Below are 17,890 nucleotides of genomic sequence, written 5' to 3' on the forward strand. Positions count from 1 at the left end.
TCCAGGCAAGCGCAGCTCACCCAAACCAACCAAATAACAACTTGGCTCAAAGTCCATACCAATACCGATCACTCCCATGTTTTGGACACTCCACTACCGGAGAGAACTACTTTGCCGAGTGCAAAATAGTTTGCCGAGTGCATTCCATCGGGCACTCGGCAAAGGCAGTCTTTGCCGAGAGCCAGACCCAGCGGCTCTCGGCAAAGAAATGCCGTCGGCAAATCTGCCTTTGGCACTTGGCAAAGATTGGCCGTCGGCAAAAATCTGCCTTTGCCAAGCGCCGGCAAAGATTGGCCGTCGGCAAAAAAAATTTGCCGAGTGCCGGACGCTCGGCAAATTCCGGCCGTCGGCAAAGGTGGCTGGCGTGACGGCGGCCACCTGCCGTCAGCCTTTGCCGAGCGCCCCGCCGTTTGGCGCTCGACAAAGAATTTTTTTATTTTTTTTAAATTATTTGCCGAGTGCCACGTGCCCTGGCACTCGGTAAAGACTTCTTTGCCGAGTGCTAAGGGTGGCACTCGGCAATTTTTTTTTGTTTTTTTGGCCCCATATTTTTTGTGGGGTTTTGCTACAGTAATTACATCTCCATTTCAAAATTTGGGACAATTTTGAGTTTTTTACTATATTTCCTTAATTATTTTTTTTCGTTGAATTTTTTCGAATATTCCAAATTTGAACTGCAGGTACATGCAATAATGGAATTTGGTCATTCAAAAATGGTATTCATGATGTTTAGCGTATGTTGAGGCCGTATCTAGGAACTCACATGAAATTACGAGCATCTCGTTGTCGTAACATGACGAGGTACTTGCGGGGAAAGTGTATTTAAATTATATAAAATCTAAACGAAGTCCGAAAATCACGAAACTTGTTGAGGTGTCTTCTAATCACATGCGGAGGCCGTGGTAAAAAATTGAGAAAGTTTCGAGCAAGTTGTGACGTCGGATGCCTAAAACCAGACATCTCCTAGTCCGACGTCACAACTTGCTCGAAACTTTCTCAATTTTTTACCACGGCCTCCGCATGTGATAACAAGACACCTCGACAAGTTTTGTGATTTTCGGACTTTGTTTGGATTTTATATAATTTAAATACACTTTCGCCGCAAGTACCTCGTCATGTTACGACAACGAGATGCTCGTAATTTCATGTGAGTTCCTGGATACGGCTTCAACATACGCTAAATATCATGAATATCATTTTTTGAATGACCAAAATCGATTATTCCATGTACCTGCAGTTAAAATTTGGAATATTCGAAAAAATTCATCGAAAAAAAATAATTAATGAAATATAGTAAAAAAACTCAAAATTGTCCGAAATTTTGAAATGGAGATGTAATTACTGTATCAAGGCACCACAAAAAATATGGGGCCAAAAAAACAAAAAAAAATTAATTTGCCGAGTGCCATCCTTGGCACTCGGCAAAGAAGCCTTTGCCGAGTGCCAGGGCACGTGGCACTCGGCAAAGATTTAAAAAAAAATAAAAAAAATTCTTTGTCGAGTGCCCCTTTCTGGAGCACTCGGCAAAGGCGCAATAGAAAATGGGCCGCCGGCCCAAAATCCCCCCCACCCCAGAACCCTATCTTCTCCCTTGCGCCCGCCCGCTCCGCTCGTGGTACCGACGCACGCCGCCGCCACCATGCCGCCGGACGCTTCGCCGCGATTCCCATGACCGCCAGCGCCGCTCGCCGCCCACGCCGCCCCGGACGTCCCGCCTCGCAAGGCGCTCGCCCTCGCCGTCCCCGTCGCGCCGCCCGCACGCGGAAGCCGGCACACGCGCGCGCTGGCGCGGCCAGCCGGTGAAGGCCCCCGCAACCGCGCGCCCTCGCCCCTGCATCCCCGCCCCCGAGCACCCCCCCACCCATCCGCGCCACCCGACCGCGCGGTTCCCCCAGGCGCTCGCCGCCGCCGTTAGCGCGGCCCGCCGCCGCTGTCCGCGGTCCTGCCACCGCCGACGTGCGCCGACCGTCCCCCCTCACGGCGCTGAACCGCGCGCCCCCGTGAGTCTTCCCCTGGTCTTGCCGCCAGCCTTGGAAGAAGGAGGAGGAGCAGCAGTAAGAAGAAGAAGTGTGAGGAAGAGATCAGGAAGAAGGAAGAAAAAAGTGGAGAAAGAAAGAGAAGGAAAAGGAAGAAGAAGGAGAAGGAGAAGGAAAAAAGAGAAGAAAAAGGAAGGAGGAGGAGGAGAGGAAGGAGGAGGAGAAGGGGAGAGGGGGAGGAAGCTGAGGTGGAGGGGAGGAGGAGGTGCCTCGGCCGTCTTCTCCGCGTGCCCATCCCACCGATGCCCCTACCGTCACCGAACCGCCTACGAGCGTGTGCAAGGTATATCCACCCTTTCTCTGCTTGTCGGCCTTCATGCCGTTGTGATGTCGGCCTTCGTGCCGCTGTGCTTATCGGCCTTCGTGCCGTTTGTGATTGTTGGCCTTTGTGCCATTGTTTTTTTGCAGGTTTTGGAAACCTCCCCGTACAGGGGAGGTGCTGTCGAAATTTTAAACTTATAGTGTCGTGTTTCTTCTTTTGCAGAGCAGGACCTGTCGGAGGTGACCCGGAGGTCCCCGATCGTCTTCGTCGGTGTTGCGGGTCTTCCTGCACTACGTCGCCTCACCACTGCGTCGACTCGCCACTGCCCCGCTAGCCTGACTTCACCGACAGCCTAGATATAAATCACCTCTTTTTTCGCTTGTCTGTCGTCGTAGATCGATGTAGCCCAGTTAGGCGTCTCCCGTCCAAAAGAGATATCTTTGGAGGTATGCAGATCTTTGCATATCTGCGACCGTATCTGTTTCGGATTGTCCACGTTTTTTGGACAGCCGGCGGATGCGTAGATGGGTTAGTTTCCATGGTCCGCTCCGGTCCAAGACGGTGTTTCGGCATCACCCCCTGTTGTTCTCCAGATACACACTCTCCCTTGCAGGACGTGTATCGGGAGAACAGCGGGGAGGTGCTGTCGAAATTCTGTCTGGGATAGGAGCGGAGCATGGAAACTAACCTCATCTACGCATCCGCCGGTGGGATTAGGACCTATCCTCACCTATTAGAGAGTAGGGACACCACGTAGATGCAATTGATGGTCACCTGTGGAGATGTTATATATGCTAGAGGATGGAGGACCGTTAGTGGATGTACACGGGCCGGACAAGTCAGGGTGATGTCAGCATTGAATGGATGAACAAGACCGATCGTTTCTTGAAGCGTGCATTTGGCAAGGCCGCTAGATACCCGAAAATGGCTTTGTGTCCCTGCAGCAAGTGTGGTAACAGGAGAATGTGAAACTAGGAAGTCATGGGTATACATCTGCACAAGAATGGGTTTACGCCAAACTACACCCGGTGGGTCCACCATGGTGAAGCCGATCGTATGAGAGAGGAGGTGGTGAGACCACGTGTCGAGGCTTTCGATGCTGATGTCGGGGTAGCAGACATGGTAGATGACGTTCACCAAGCACAGTTTGCTGAAGGACGTGAGGAGGCGGAGATGCAAGCAGCCATAGATGCATTCAAGTACATGATGGACTCGGCGGCGAAACCCCTTCACGCTCATTCTGAGGTCTCTCAGCTGGATGCCATTAGTTGCTTGATGGGGTTGAAGTCCGATTTGAACATGAGTCGAGAAGGCTTCGATAAGGTGTTGGCTGTGGTTGGCACCCTGCTTCCAAAGGACCACATGTTGCCGAAGACCATGTACGAGGCACATAAGCTCCTTAAAGCACTGAAGATGCCGTATGAGCAGATACATGCTTGTCCGAACGGGTGTGTCCTATTTCGAGAAGAACACAAGGAGGCAAAGTACTATCCGAAGTGTAAAGCCTCTAGGTTCCTGGAGGTAGAGTCTGGTGATGGTGGTGGCCAGAAGAGGCAGCTTAAGATACCTGTCCGAGTCTTACGGTATCTTCCCTTCGTGCCGAGGCTTCAAAGGCTATTCATGACCGAGGAAACCGCGAAACAGATGACGTGGCACAAGAATGGCAAATGGTACAATCCTGACAAGATGGTACATTCATCTGATGGTGAAGCATGGACTAGCTTTAATGACAAACATCATCTGAAATCCGATGAGGCTCGTAATGCACGTGTCGCGCTGACAACAGATGGGTTCAATCCTTATGGCATGATGGCCGCCCCTTACACATGTTGGCCCATGTTTGTTATCCCCCTCAATCTCCCCCCTGGCGTCGCCTTTCAACGACATAACGTGATCTTGACGTTGATAAATCCTGGACACCCGGGGAAGAATATGGGTGTGTTCATGGAGCCTGTGATTGATGAATTGGTCAAAGCTTGGAATGAAGGGGTATGGACATACGATCTTTAAATAACTTAGTTACCTTTGCATTACTGAAACATTCGATTGAAATGTTGCAGGCTGAGAACGAGAGGATGGCTCTGGAGCTACGGGACCTGGCAGCGAGGACCGAGCAGGCCGAGCGGGCCGAGCGGGAAAGGCAGGCCAAGCAGCTAGCGGAGATTACGACGTTCCTACAGAACTTTGGGCAAATGCACGGTGTAGCTGTGCCGCAGTTCGCTCCACCGCTGCCGCCAGTTATAGCTAGTCCTGTGAGTATGAAACCAACACTACTACATAAACGATTTTGCGCAGCGTTGCACTTTTGCACTCCGTGATGGGCACTTTTGCACTCCCACGATTTACCGCGGCAGGTATTTTTTATTTACCGCAGCGGGCACTTTTGCCCACCACGGTAAATCGATTTACCGTGGCGGGCACCTTAAGATGTCCGCCACGGAAAATACCATATTTACCGTGGCAGACATCTTAAGGTGCCCGCCACGGTAAATCGATTTACCGTGGCGGGCATTTTATAAGGCCCGCCGCAGTAAATACGGTCCGATCCAGAGCCCAGATACGGTCCAATTCCGAGGGTCACGTATATATACAAGAGCCTAGGGTTTCACTGTGAGTCCTCAGTGCCGCACCACACTTCTCTCCCTCGCCCCTGCCCTACCCCCTCCTCTCTCGCGCCGCACCACTCTCTCTCCCCTGCCCTACACTCCTCCCGGCGGCCCTCCTCCCTCCGCTCCTCTCTCCCCGGCGACGCGCTCCCTGCCCTCCTCTCCCTGGCGGTGCTCGGCTTGGCAAGGCGTGCGCGGCGGCGCTCGGTGAGGCGAGGCAAGGCAGGGCGGGGTGAGGAGTGCTCGGCTCGGCGAGGCACGCGTGGCGGCACTCGGCGAGGTGAGGCGAGTCAGGGCCGGCAGCGAGGCGCGCTCGTCGAGGCCCGTGCGGACGGCGTCTGCGGTGGATCTAGGCGCCCGGTATGTCTCTCCCTCTCTCTCCCACCCTCTCTCTCCTCTCAGTCCTCCCTCATCTCTCTCTCTCATAGGCGAGGTGCTGCGCGGCGCAGGGACGGGCACACGACGGCGGATCTAGGCGGCCGCGTCGACTCCCTGCGACGACGTGGATCCACACACGACAGCGGATCTAGGGTGGATGCGTGGATCCAGGCCGAGCGCGTCGACTCCTGCTCCCGCGACATGGATCCACACGGCGGCGGCATGGATCCATGGCAAGACGGCCCCAACCTACGGCGTCGGCGCAGATCCGGCGGCGGATCCGGCGAGGAGGAGACCCCGGCGGCGGATCCAGTTGAGGTGCGGTGGCTCCATTATCCATGTTTGTTATCCCCCTCAATCTCCCCCCTGGCGTCGCCTTTCAACGACATAACGTGATCTTGACGTTGATAAATCCTGGACACCCGGGGAAGAATATGGGTGTGTTCATGGAGCCTGTGATTGATGAATTGGTCAAAGCTTGGAATGAAGGGGTATGGACATACGATCTTTAAATAACTTAGTTACCTTTGCATTACTGAAACATTCGATTGAAATGTTGCAGGCTGAGAACGAGAGGATGGCTCTGGAGCTACGGGACCTGGCAGCGAGGACCGAGCAGGCCGAGCGGGCCGAGCGGGAAAGGCAGGCCAAGCAGCTAGCGGAGATTACGACGTTCCTACAGAACTTTGGGCAAATGCACGGTGTAGCTGTGCCGCAGTTCGCTCCACCGCTGCCGCCAGTTATAGCTAGTCCTGTGAGTATGAAACCAACACTACTACATAAACGATTTTGCGCAGCGTTGCACTTTTGCACTCCGTGATGGGCACTTTTGCACTCCCACGATTTACCGCGGCAGGTATTTTTTATTTACCGCAGCGGGCACTTTTGCCCACCACGGTAAATCGATTTACCGTGGCGGGCACCTTAAGATGTCCGCCACGGAAAATACCATATTTACCGTGGCAGACATCTTAAGGTGCCCGCCACGGTAAATCGATTTACCGTGGCGGGCATTTTATAAGGCCCGCCGCAGTAAATACGGTCCGATCCAGAGCCCAGATACGGTCCAATTCCGAGGTCACGTATATATACAAGAGCCTAGGGTTTCACTGTGAGTCCTCAGTGCCGCACCACACTTCTCTCCCTCGCCCCTGCCCTACCCCTCCTCTCTCGCGCCGCACCACTCTCTCTCCCCTGCCCTACACTCCTCCCGGCGGCCCTCCTCCCTCCGCTCCTCTCTCCCCGGCGACGCGCTCCCTGCCCTCCTCTCCCTGGCGGTGCTCGGCTTGGCAAGGCGTGCGCGGCGGCGCTCGGTGAGGCGAGGCAAGGCAGGGCGGCGGTGAGGCGTGCTCGGCTCGGCGAGGCACGCGTGGCGGCACTCGGCGAGGTGAGGCGAGTCAGGGCGGCAGCGAGGCGCGCTCGTCGAGGCCCGTGCGACGGCGTCTGCGGTGGATCTAGGGCGCCCGGTATGTCTCTCCCTCTCTCTCCCACCCTCTCTCTCCTCTCAGTCCTCCCTCATCTCTCTCTCTCATAGGCGAGGTGCTGCGCGGCGCAGGGACGGGCACACGACGGCGGATCTAGGCGGCCGCGTCGACTCCCTGCGACGTGGATCCACACGACAGCGGATCTAGGGTGGATGCGTGGATCCAGGCCGAGCGCGTCGACTCCCTGCTCCCGCGACATGGATCCACACGGCGGCGGCATGGATCCATGGCAAGACGGCCCCAACCTACGGCGTCGGCGCAGATCCGGCGGCGGATCCGGCGAGGAGGAGACCCCGGCGGCGGATCCAGTGAGGTGCGGTGGCTCCAGTATTGGGCTGGGACGAGCTCGTCGATGGGCTCGAGAATGGGCTCGCCGGCGGGTTCCTGTTTTTTTTTATTTTTTAAACGATTAACCGCGGTGGGCATCCTAACGTGCCCGCCGTGGTAAAAGTATATTTACCACGGCGGGCACGTTACACCGCCCGCCGCGGTTAAGCCACGATTTACTGTGGCCTCTAGGCCGCGGCGGACGGCTTTGCCCGCCGCGGAAAACCGAAAACGCCCGCCTCCAGTAAAGTTTGTGTAGTAGTGCAAATTGCTTCGACTAGTGCTTTCATTAGATGACCACTCTAACAGATGCAATCTCTTGTCCTTTATGCAGCCTCCATCGGCGGGTTCGAATAACCCATCTCAGGCGCAAGCAGGCGATGACACTTTTCCTTCACCAGGCACTCAGTTTCCTCCCCACCTGTAGTTTGTATCTCTTTTTCACCGCTTGATGGACATGTGATGCACTATGATCGACTATCGACTTGTTTCGATGGATATTGGACCTATTATGCTTGTGATGTCGTGTATGTGAGATATTGTGTGATCGACATGTGATATATATGTGGTATTGCCTTTGTGATGAGATGGATGTGATATATATGTGCTATATTGTGTTTGTGATGTCACAGATGTTATATATATCTCTTATATGCTGTGTTTGTGAATATAGAATCAAAAAAAAAATTAGCCTCTTTGCCGAGTGCCCTGACCCTGGCACTCGACAAAGCTGGGAATTCTGCATTTGCACAAATTCGCGGAAGCTCAAAGGATCGTTTTAGCACAAATTATATTGATTATTTAACCAAAACAAATCTTTCATATGTGCGTAGCACAAATAAATCATTCATGTGCTAAACAACGCAAAATCACCGTGTGCCATGTTGGCTCCTTGCATCTTAGAAATGTTTCTCTCCCCTCTTCCTTCTTATCTTTCTCGTTCACTTGATGATAAAAGAACCAGTCCACTATCATGTGTATTATCTTTTACTTTTTCTAACCAGAGCACTTCATATGAAGGCGAGCCAGCCACTTATATATACATGCTAGCTCATGCTGAATCGTGAGATTTATATATGCATGATATTTCAAGCACTATTCATGTCTTTTTACTATCATTTATTACTGCATAAATTATGTGGTCTAGTACTCACCTTAATTACCACTCCGAAGTGAATAGCCACAAACGCATGCATGCATTATTTTGCTTAATTACCACTCAAAGTTAATGGCTAGCAACGCGCATATATGCATGCCCTTTTTATCACTAGAAATGGTAAAAATAGCACCACAAGAATTATTGTGGTAGCGGTGACCACTGGATTCTACTCACCATAATTTGTTCTACTCACCGCTAGCCGATATGCATAAAAGTTGTCATCCTCTTATTCTTATGCAACTGGATTCGTAGAACTTTTGTCACTAATTTGTTCTGATCATAAGAGTAGTGGCAACCCACAAGAATTTTTGTCCATAATGCTTATTCTTTCGACATGGCCAATGAAAGTCTTTTGCGGCAATCCCTTTGTTAGCGGATCTGCAATCATCGGACTAGTACCAATATGCTCAGTTGATACTCTTTTCTTTTGCAGTTCTTTAAATCCATATGTTTTGCTCCTTTCGAGTACCTATCATTTTTGGAGAAGAAGACAACGGCGGCGTTATCACAGTGTATGTTTAGCAGTCTATCAATATTGTCAATAATCTGAAGACTGGACCCAAATTTCCGCAGCCACAGTGATTGAATAGTAGCCTCAAAGCATGCCATAAATTCAGCCTCCATAGTGGAAGTAGAAATGACAGACTGCTTTCCACTCTTCCATGAAACATCTCCTCTAGCCACGTAGCTTTCAGTTTGCCCCATGGACGCGTCGTTGGCGTCGAGGGCCGAGCTCCCTTGTCCTGCCGCGGGCGCCGTGGTCCTGGGCCAGTGGCTCGGCCGAGGCCTTCCCTTGGGGGGGAACGGTCGGGACGCGCCTCGGCCGGGTCGGTTCCTTCTGCAGAGCCCAGTATCCGAGCAGGGGGGCCAGCTGAGCCATCGTGGCCATGAGTCGTGCCCGGGAGCTTGTCGGAGCTCGGTTGATAGGAAGATACCATCGCCTTTAGCCTTCTTTCTTAGAGCAAGCTGCGCAGTAGGTCGGGAGGCCCCGCGCGGTCATCGTGGTCGCACAGGTTGGCCTGCGCAGCTCCATCTCCTTCCTTCTCCTCTCGAGCTCTGCTTGGGCGGCGTCGAGGACGTCCTGCCAAGCCTGGAGGCATGCAGCCTTCTCCTTGAGATAGGCTGCACGACTGGTGGGGTTCAGATCTAGAGGCGTGAGCTCAGGAGCGGTGTCGGTACCGGCCCCGTCACCGATGATAAAGCATTCGCGTGGCGGAGAGAAGTCGTAGGCATCGTTGGAGTCGTACTCTGGTCCCAATCCCAAGAGGATCTCGAGGAAGTTGCGCAGAGAGGGGACGTCGGTCCCCGCCGCGCCTGAGAGGATGATGACGCTGGTGCCTCCCGGCTGACGAGCTGCTCCTACTTAAGTTGGAACGATGCCGCAGTGTTCTAGATCCCATACGGGAGGTACGGGAGTAAGTACCAGAACCGGTCAGGCGGTGGCAGCACCTCTTCGACGTCGATCTGGTAGTGGACATTTGCCAGCATGTAGAACATCTGGTGGCACTCCGACAAGATGGGGTTTGGGCCCAGACCGAGTCGGATCTACCGGGCGAGGACCTCGAGGTCCACTCCCAAGAGGCCCGACGAAGGATACGACGCCGGGGACTCAATGCCCACCGGCGCGGTCTCCTCGAGGGTGTGAAGTTCATCGCTGCAGTCGGCGACGTAGGCCAGGCTCCCAAAGTTAAGAACTTGGCCGGGAGCGAAGGCGCCGACGGCGATGATGACTTCACCGGTGAAGCGCATGCCGCCTTCTAGGGCGATGCCGCTTGCTCCGGCAACGAGGCGGGTGGCTCTAGGCATCGTAGAGTCGTAATCACACACGACGTGCTCTCCTACCTGGCTTGCCGGCCGTCGCGGGTTCGTAACCACGACAAGCATCGTGGTTGTTCGTCAAAAGTCGATGTGTGGGTCTCCGGTGGCTCGAACACTCAAAAACACGAGAGACATGGCGATCTATCCCGGTTTGGGCTTCTGAGCACTACGTCCAGCAGTATCGTGTTCTTCATGTTGAGGAGCACCCAAATCGGTGGTTACAACAATAGAGATCGAGAGTTTGGTAGGGGATTGCTTGGTTCTATCCTACGGCTCGTCGGAGGTGTTCTTTCGTTGCGAGTAAGGAACCGGCCTTCTCTAGCTGGGTTGTCAAATCGGTCTAGTTGGGAATCATCTACTGTTTGATCCTTCACCTCTATGGGAGCTGACCCTCACCTTATATTCCAAGGAGGGGTCGAGTACAAGTCGGCTTGGGTTCTGTTCTTTGGTCCACGTACACCGGGGTGCACGAGTACCTTGCCACGGCGTGGATGGACCTTGCCTTGTCGCGTAGGGAGGAGTCGATGGAGCTACAGCTGCCACCTAACACCGCTGCCACCGCCTGGCACTTGACCATCAGGGGCTGTCTGCTACGGTGAGGCCTCCCCCAGGTGAACCTTCTCAAGGATTCCTTGGCCGTGAAGGAGCCCTCGCCTAAGGGGCCTGATGGGTGGGCCCTAGAGCCCGCTGCCCCTAGAGTTAGTGAAGCCGTTTGTTCTGATGTGTCATGCCAGTTGCTTGACATTGTCGAAGAAGTGGCCGATAGGGCCTCGCACCTGTTGAATGGGTAGGCGGTGAGGAATCTCCGTACCTGCCTGGATTCATTATTAAGTAGAGCAACTAGCAAAACTGCACATACGCATAAACCTCATATGTATCAAGGATCAGGAAAATAATAGCTAGGATAAGACCTTAAAGGTTGATCAAATTAGACACATGCATAGATGAGTGTAGTGACATTAAGGTTATTAGGTATCTAGGAGAACCTCATATTATACTTCCTTCTTTACACTTGCTTGTCACTCAAAGAAACTTGCTTAGAGAATCTTCAAACTTCATCTTTCATTCTACAGCTTTTGGTCTCCAGTGTTTACGAACGGTTCTCCTTCTACTCGTAGCAACACCAAGCAACTAGAGCCAACACTACCGGAAACCAGCTATTTGCCGAGTGTTTTTATGTTTGCCGAGTGCATTTCCTTGGGCACTCGGCAAACAAGCCCTTTGCCGAGTGCTGTGAAAAAACACTCGACAAAATAAATGCACTCAGCAAACGATGCAAAAAACACTCGGCAAAGTTCGACACTCGGTAAACTAGAAAAAAAAACACTCAGCAAAACTAGACACTCGGCAAAGAAATATGTTTGCCGAGTGTAACTATTTGGCACTCGACAAATAATTTTATTTTTTTTCTCTTCTGACCTTGAAACTTTTTTTACTCTCAACATACAACATGTGGTATTCCATGTTAAAATTTGGTATATTTATGAATCTGTTTGCTATATTTAATTAATTTATTGTATTTCTAGGATTTTTTTTGTATTAGTCAAATTTGAACTGTAAGTGATTCAAATAATAGAATAAAATGAGTAGAAAATTAATATTCATGTTATTGAGTCCAGTGTGTCGCCTTACCCAGGAAATGAAAAGAAATTTCGAACATCTTGTTCAGGAAACACGACCACGAACGTGTGGCCGCATGGTTTTTCAATTCTAAAAAAAGCAAATGAAGTCTAAAAATCATGAGATTTGTCATGATATGATGATATCATACGTGGAGGCTGTGGTAAAAAATTGAGAAGGTTTCGCACAATTTGTCACGTACGATGTTTACAAACCGAAGCATCTCAGAAGAAGAATCATAGCGTTGAGAAGGAATCAATAAGATTTGGAGTTAAAGGGATGGTCGAATTGGGGTTTGACTTCAAAACTTTTTGTATAGGTAATAGAGAACATAGATTGTTTCATGTGAAATTTTGGTAATTTTTTTGATCCGTTTGATAATTTTAATTTATTAAGTGCAATTATAGAATTTTAATTGATATAAATTAAATTTGAGCTGTAACTGTATAAAATAATGGAATCATATTCGTAAAAAATCATATATATATATTGTTGAGTCAATTTGATAAGGTATTTTCAAAGTACATCAAACAAAAAAGGAAACACACGTTATGGGAAACTATGAAATAAAAAATAAATAATATATTTGCCGAGTGCCCCAAACCCTAGACACTCGGCAAAGATTAGCTTGTCGAGTGTTGTGATCTGACACTCGGCAAAGCCAGCTTTGCCAAGTGTCCTCGATCCGATATTCGGCAAACTCGACACATTATAAAAGCACCCGTTCGCCGCCCCCTCCCTCCCACCCTCTCCCGCCGCCCCTCCCCTCCCTCTCCCGATGCTGCCCCCTCCCCTCCCTCATCTCCCTCTCCCGACGCCACCCTCTCCCCTCCCTCCCTCTCCCTCTCCACCCTCCCTCCCGGCGCCGCCCCTCCCCTCCCTCCCGACGCCACCATCTCCCTCCTTCTCCCCCATCTCCCTCCCTCTCTTTTTTTGCACAGGTGGTGGCGGTGGCGGCAGCCCGGGTGGGAAGCGGCGGGCCAGCCGGACGGTGGTGACAGCGGCGGGTGAACAGTGGCGGGGTGAGCTGCGTGGTGGCGGTGGCGAGCAGCGGCGGGGCTTGCCGCATGGTGGCGGCGGCTGTGGGGCGAGCCACGTGGTGGCGGTGGAGAGCAACGGCAGGACGAGCCGTGGGGTGGCGGTAGCGGTGGTTTTTTTTATATTTTTCGAATTTTTTTGCCGAGTGTCGGTGCCCAAAAAACACTCGGCAAAGTCTTTGCCGAGCGCCCGATAAAAAACACTCGGCAAAGAAACGTTTGCCGACTCTGTGTACGCCGAGTGCCGTTTGCCGAGTGTAACACTCGGCAAAGGCTTTGCCGAGTGTTTTTTGGGCTTCGCCGTGTGCCGTGGGCACACGGCAAACTTCCTCACTCCGGTAGTGAAACATACAAGTACATAAAACAACACTACAAGAAATATGTGGTTTTTTTACATTCTATTTATGTCAAAATATATGGAATTAATATCATCAACTTAAGATTTATGACTTTCAGTTGACGAAAATTCAAACGTCAAAAAACCGCCGTCACAAATTGATTATGTGACGTTTGTATATTTATTGTCACAAGCTTATGACAATGGATTTTAGTGTCATAAAGGTTTATGACTTTGGTTTATAGTCACAAAATCCTAGGCCTTGCCACATGGGCAAATGCCACGTAGGATCAAAAGCTGACATGGCACTGACATGGCAGGAAAAAAAAGTCACAAAATGAATTTTGGCCTACTAAAGCCCACATAGCAGGTAGCCTCTTCATGGGCCACAAGCTTTTTTAGGGTTGATATTGCCTAGTCCATTATTTCATTTTTATTTTTTTGCCCATATTTTTTTATGATTGCGCAGCCCAAGCAACTTTTTATTTTCACTAAGTCAAAATGCCTAAAACAGAATGTCATAAACTGGATGATATAATGACATTATGACATGTTGTCATACTAAATACGTCAAGAAACCACACATTTCTTGTAGTGCAAAAACAACTAAGAAAAGTTCACCAATCAAAGCCAAAGCTTGAATATAGCATGCTAAAAGAGTGGCTCATTGCTACAGTCATAGGGACGCAAGAAACACCGAAAACAGAACTATGGTGCAAAAGAGATGACTACCGAATGATTTATAATATATAAGAAAAGACTATAGGCTTGATTGATTTTTACTTAAACAAAACCATGCGAATGATATTAATTTAGTCAAATTATATTCTAATTGAAAAGCTGAGCTAAACTAGTTGACGAGAGTTAAACCTAGGGGTGCGCTAACTCCCCGGTAAGGAATTGCCGATTGACGGACCCCCGACCAATCTCACAGATCGCTCGGGGGCTATACCCATCGAGTATGCTCGCGCGCACCCTCTGGAAGGACTTAGGCCTAGCCCGAGCGCGTCTGCCGCTGCTACTCGGGGCTCGAGAGGGCCCAGGATGCCAAGCGACGATGGCCCGAGCTTGACTCCGACCCAGCACAGGCCCAAGCTAGCGCCCGGGCGTCCGGGCAGCATCCTAAGCTATCAACCCCATCGAGCATTCGAAGCCCGGCGGGCGTAGAGATTCCGCAGTGCCTCCAAGACAAATGGATGCGAGGCGCTATCCATCGCTCCTCCGACAGGGTCACGCAATCAGCGTGACGCAACACAACAAGCAGCTTCACTGACTCTAGGGATGGTAGGTCTTTAGGGCCCACTCATCAGCCCCTCAGGTCGAGGCTCCTTCGCGGCCAAGGAGGCCTCGAGAAGGTTCACCTGGGGGAGGTTGGACCGCAGCAAACAACCCCTAACTGTCAAGTGCCAGGCGATGACAATAGTGTCAGGTGGCGCCAGTAGCTCCTCTAGCTCCTCAATAGACAACGAAGCCGAGGTCCATCCATGCCGCGGCAGCACCCTCCTGAACTCGGTGCATGAAGACCATAGACCGAAACACCAAATCGACTTGTACCCAACCTTCCTCAAAATATAAGGGGAGGGTCGTCTCCCATAGAGAGGGAGAAGGGGGCCGAGAGGGCAACAGAACAGAGCATGAGAGCCCGATTGGTCACCAGAGAGAGATCCTATCCCGAGAAGCAAGAGGAACAACGGAGTGTTCCCCTCGGCCACCCAGCTAGAAGACAGGGCCGATTCCTCACTCGCCGGGAAGAAACCTCACCGCCGACGAGCCATAGGATAGCACCGAGCGATCCTCTACCAAATCCCCAGTTCTCCTCCGTTGTAACCCCCGACTTGGGTGCTCCTGAACACGTAGAACACCTAACTGCTGGACGTAGGGCCTCGATAGCCCGAAACCAGGATAAACCGCTATGTCTCCCTTGTGTTTTTGAGTACCCGAGCCACCGGAGACCCACACTTCCGACATCCAACGAACAATCACGATGCTTGCCACGGCAACGAACCCACGACAGCTGGCGCGCCAGGTAGGGGAGCGCGTCGAGTGTGATTACGACTCTATGGTGGTCGGAGCCACCCGCCTCGTCGCTGAAGCAGGCGGTGCTGCCCCAGAAGGCGGCGTCTGCTTCTCAGGCAAGATCGTCGTCGCCGCTGGCGCCTTCATCCTCGGCCAAGTTCTCAACTTTGGGAGCTTGGACTACGTCGCCGACTGCTACGGCGAGCTTCACCCCCTCAAGGAGACCGCGCTGGTGGGAGCGGACCTCGAGGTCCTCGCCCGGCAGATCTGGCTCAGGGCTAGGCCCGAACCCCACTGTGTCGGAACAACGCCTAGATATTCTACATGCTGGCGAACGTCCACTACCAAATTATCACCGGCGAGGTGCTTTCGCCACCCGACCGCTTCTGGTACTACCTCCGTGATCTCCTGTACGGGATCCAGAATGCGGCGGCGTCGTTCCAGCTCGAGTTGGAGCACCTCGTCTAGCCGAGAGGCACCGCGTGGCGTCATCCTCTCGGGCGCGGCGGGGACCGATGTCCCCTCTCTGCGCAACTTCCTAGAGGTTCTCTCTGGGTATGGCCTGGAGTACGACTCCGACGACGTCGACTACTTCTCTCCCTCCCGCGAGTGCTTCTTCATCAACGACGGGGCTGCCGCCGACGATGCTCCTGACCTCACACCTCCGGATCTGAGCCCCACCAGCCACGCGGCCTACCTCAAGGAGAAGGATGCGCGCCTCCAGTCCTGGCAGGTGGATCTCGACGCCGCCGAAGCCGAGCTCAAGAGAACGAGGGAGGAGATGGAGTAGCAGCAGGCTGCTCTTCGCGACAACGACAACCGCACGGGGGTGCCCAGCACGCTGCGCTTCCCCCACGCGGCCTACAACATGGTAGCCGCCGCCTGTCGCCTCGGAGACATCTCCGACACGCCGGATCCGAAGAACAACGAGAGGCTCCATGAGGCAAGGCGGCTCCTTCACATTGCCCTCGAGCAGCAGGCGGAGAGCTCGGTGTCCCGTCACCGCGCCGCTGCTTCCAGGCCGTCCCAGCTGACGCAATAGACATAAAAAGAACAACATCAAACATGGTGCGTGTAATTAATATTATATGTCCCCTTAATGTTACCATAGACATAAATACAACATCAAACATAACGCACATTGTTGCAATAAATAACACAACTTATTACAATTACAATAATTTGTCAAAATATTGGGTGGCCAAGATCGACCATGTCTTCAAACAAAATAAAAAGAACAAAACATACAAATAGTAATGTGATCTCACATGACACCATGCATGGTCATAGCTGTCACAACACGGATTAGACACAAATAGAATAGAAAAACAGATATTAATTAAAGGATGTTATCGTCGTCGTCGCTGTCTGGCCAAGGGAAGATATAATTAATCTGCATATTCCCAACTTTGGCCACATTCCAGATATCATGGAACTTGTCCACGATGCCTGTCTCGTCAGCTGAAGACGATGACGTCTTGTTCCAGCAGTCCTTCTCGCAGGCTGGTGGTTTCTCGTCTTTGAACTTGGCTCTGACATCCTTAAAGGTGAGATAGGCGTTCATGTCGTCCTGCCCAGCAGGGAGATTGACCAACACCTCGGCCATTGACTTGATGTTGGTGGCGCAGGCCTTGAGGCAACTGGAAGGCTTGCCCTTTGCTGCAGCAAGCAAGGTGTCAGCAGCTCCCTTGGCCTCCGTTGTCTTATTGGCAGCAAAATGCATGCACAAGTCGGCGACCTTGCCAGCGTTATTGTAATCAACCTCCTGGATCCCAGGGATGGACTCAATCACCTTGATGCACGACTGAGAATCCGATGCTACTTGGCACCATTTCTGGTACTTTTCTGCTGTAGCTGCAGGGGCTGGGGTTGGCGCGCTACCGGAGTCGACGACCGTGGAGAGGAGCAGTAGGAGGGGGAAAAGCAGCAGGAAGCTATGAGTAGAGGAAGAAGCCATGGTGGCTAGTAGCTACTCGTTGTTGGTTGCAATGAACTCTGTATGAGCATATATATATACCTTCTTCGGACCTTACTTATAGGTCAGTCACCGTCTATTTTTGCAGGCTTGCACTCAGAGTTTGTGGCTTAGGATGCAGCATTGACTTTGTTGGCTCTCCTTGCATCTATGCCTCTCTAGTGCATGGAGAACGACGTCATGAATGGCCGGCCTCACAAGTGTCTTTTAGCTAGTTCAAGTGCCATTTTGGGACATTATATATATTTATCGTCCAATTATAACCAACGACAGCCACATATGTATGATCCACCATGCATTTTGGATAGCTTTTTTTTTAAAGATCCGGAACATAGCTGGCATATATTACTAAGGAGAAGAGAGAATTACATGCACTAGCGGAGCAAACGGCTCCCTAGATTTGGCAGACCGCCAAGCTAGGCAAGGATACTAAAAGGACTACTCGCAATCTAGGAGTACAACAATATTAGCCACAAAAACTTGGCTCCGGAGAACAGCAACACAACCTACCTTCATCTTCTAACTAGCCAAACAAACTAGCCACCGATATCTTCTTCCATTTCAGAAAACCATCTTTCAGGTGCTGGCACCATCCCTTGATTAGCACGAACAACTCTGCACCAAACCTGAGGACATGGCAATTATGCTGAACCTGGACCCCATACAGGCACACTTATTTTTTTCGAGAACAAGGCTTAGAACACCTTGGTCTAAAACCTGCATGGAGTCATGGAGTGAGCTCCACCAAATTTCCCAGGAAGACTCAACCATCTGCTTGCACTCCCAGGCACTAACAAACTGAAGTTGGTAACTCACTCTCCCCAGACAACTCCCA

General features: G+C 51.6%; 1 protein-coding gene across 1 annotated transcript; it reads right to left on the minus strand.

The window, feature by feature from the left end:
• Positions 1-16,217: 16,217 nt before the first annotated feature.
• Positions 16,218-17,053, minus strand: LOC136481307 (uncharacterized). The gene has a single exon (XM_066478667.1). The coding sequence runs from the start codon at positions 17,035-17,037 to the stop codon at positions 16,420-16,422; it is 618 nt and encodes a 205-aa protein (XP_066334764.1). The 5' UTR covers positions 17,038-17,053; the 3' UTR covers positions 16,218-16,419.
• Positions 17,054-17,890: the final 837 nt, after the last annotated feature.

Source organism: Miscanthus floridulus, chromosome 9 (genome assembly GCF_019320115.1).
Source record: "Miscanthus floridulus cultivar M001 chromosome 9, ASM1932011v1, whole genome shotgun sequence".
NCBI classification, from domain to species: Eukaryota; Viridiplantae; Streptophyta; class Magnoliopsida; order Poales; family Poaceae; genus Miscanthus; species Miscanthus floridulus.

Excerpts from the sequence above, each read along its gene's own strand:
- LOC136481307 (XM_066478667.1), bottom strand. The coding sequence starts at position 17,037 with ATGGCTTCTTCCTCTACTCATAGCTTCCTGCTGCTTTTCCCCCTCCTA.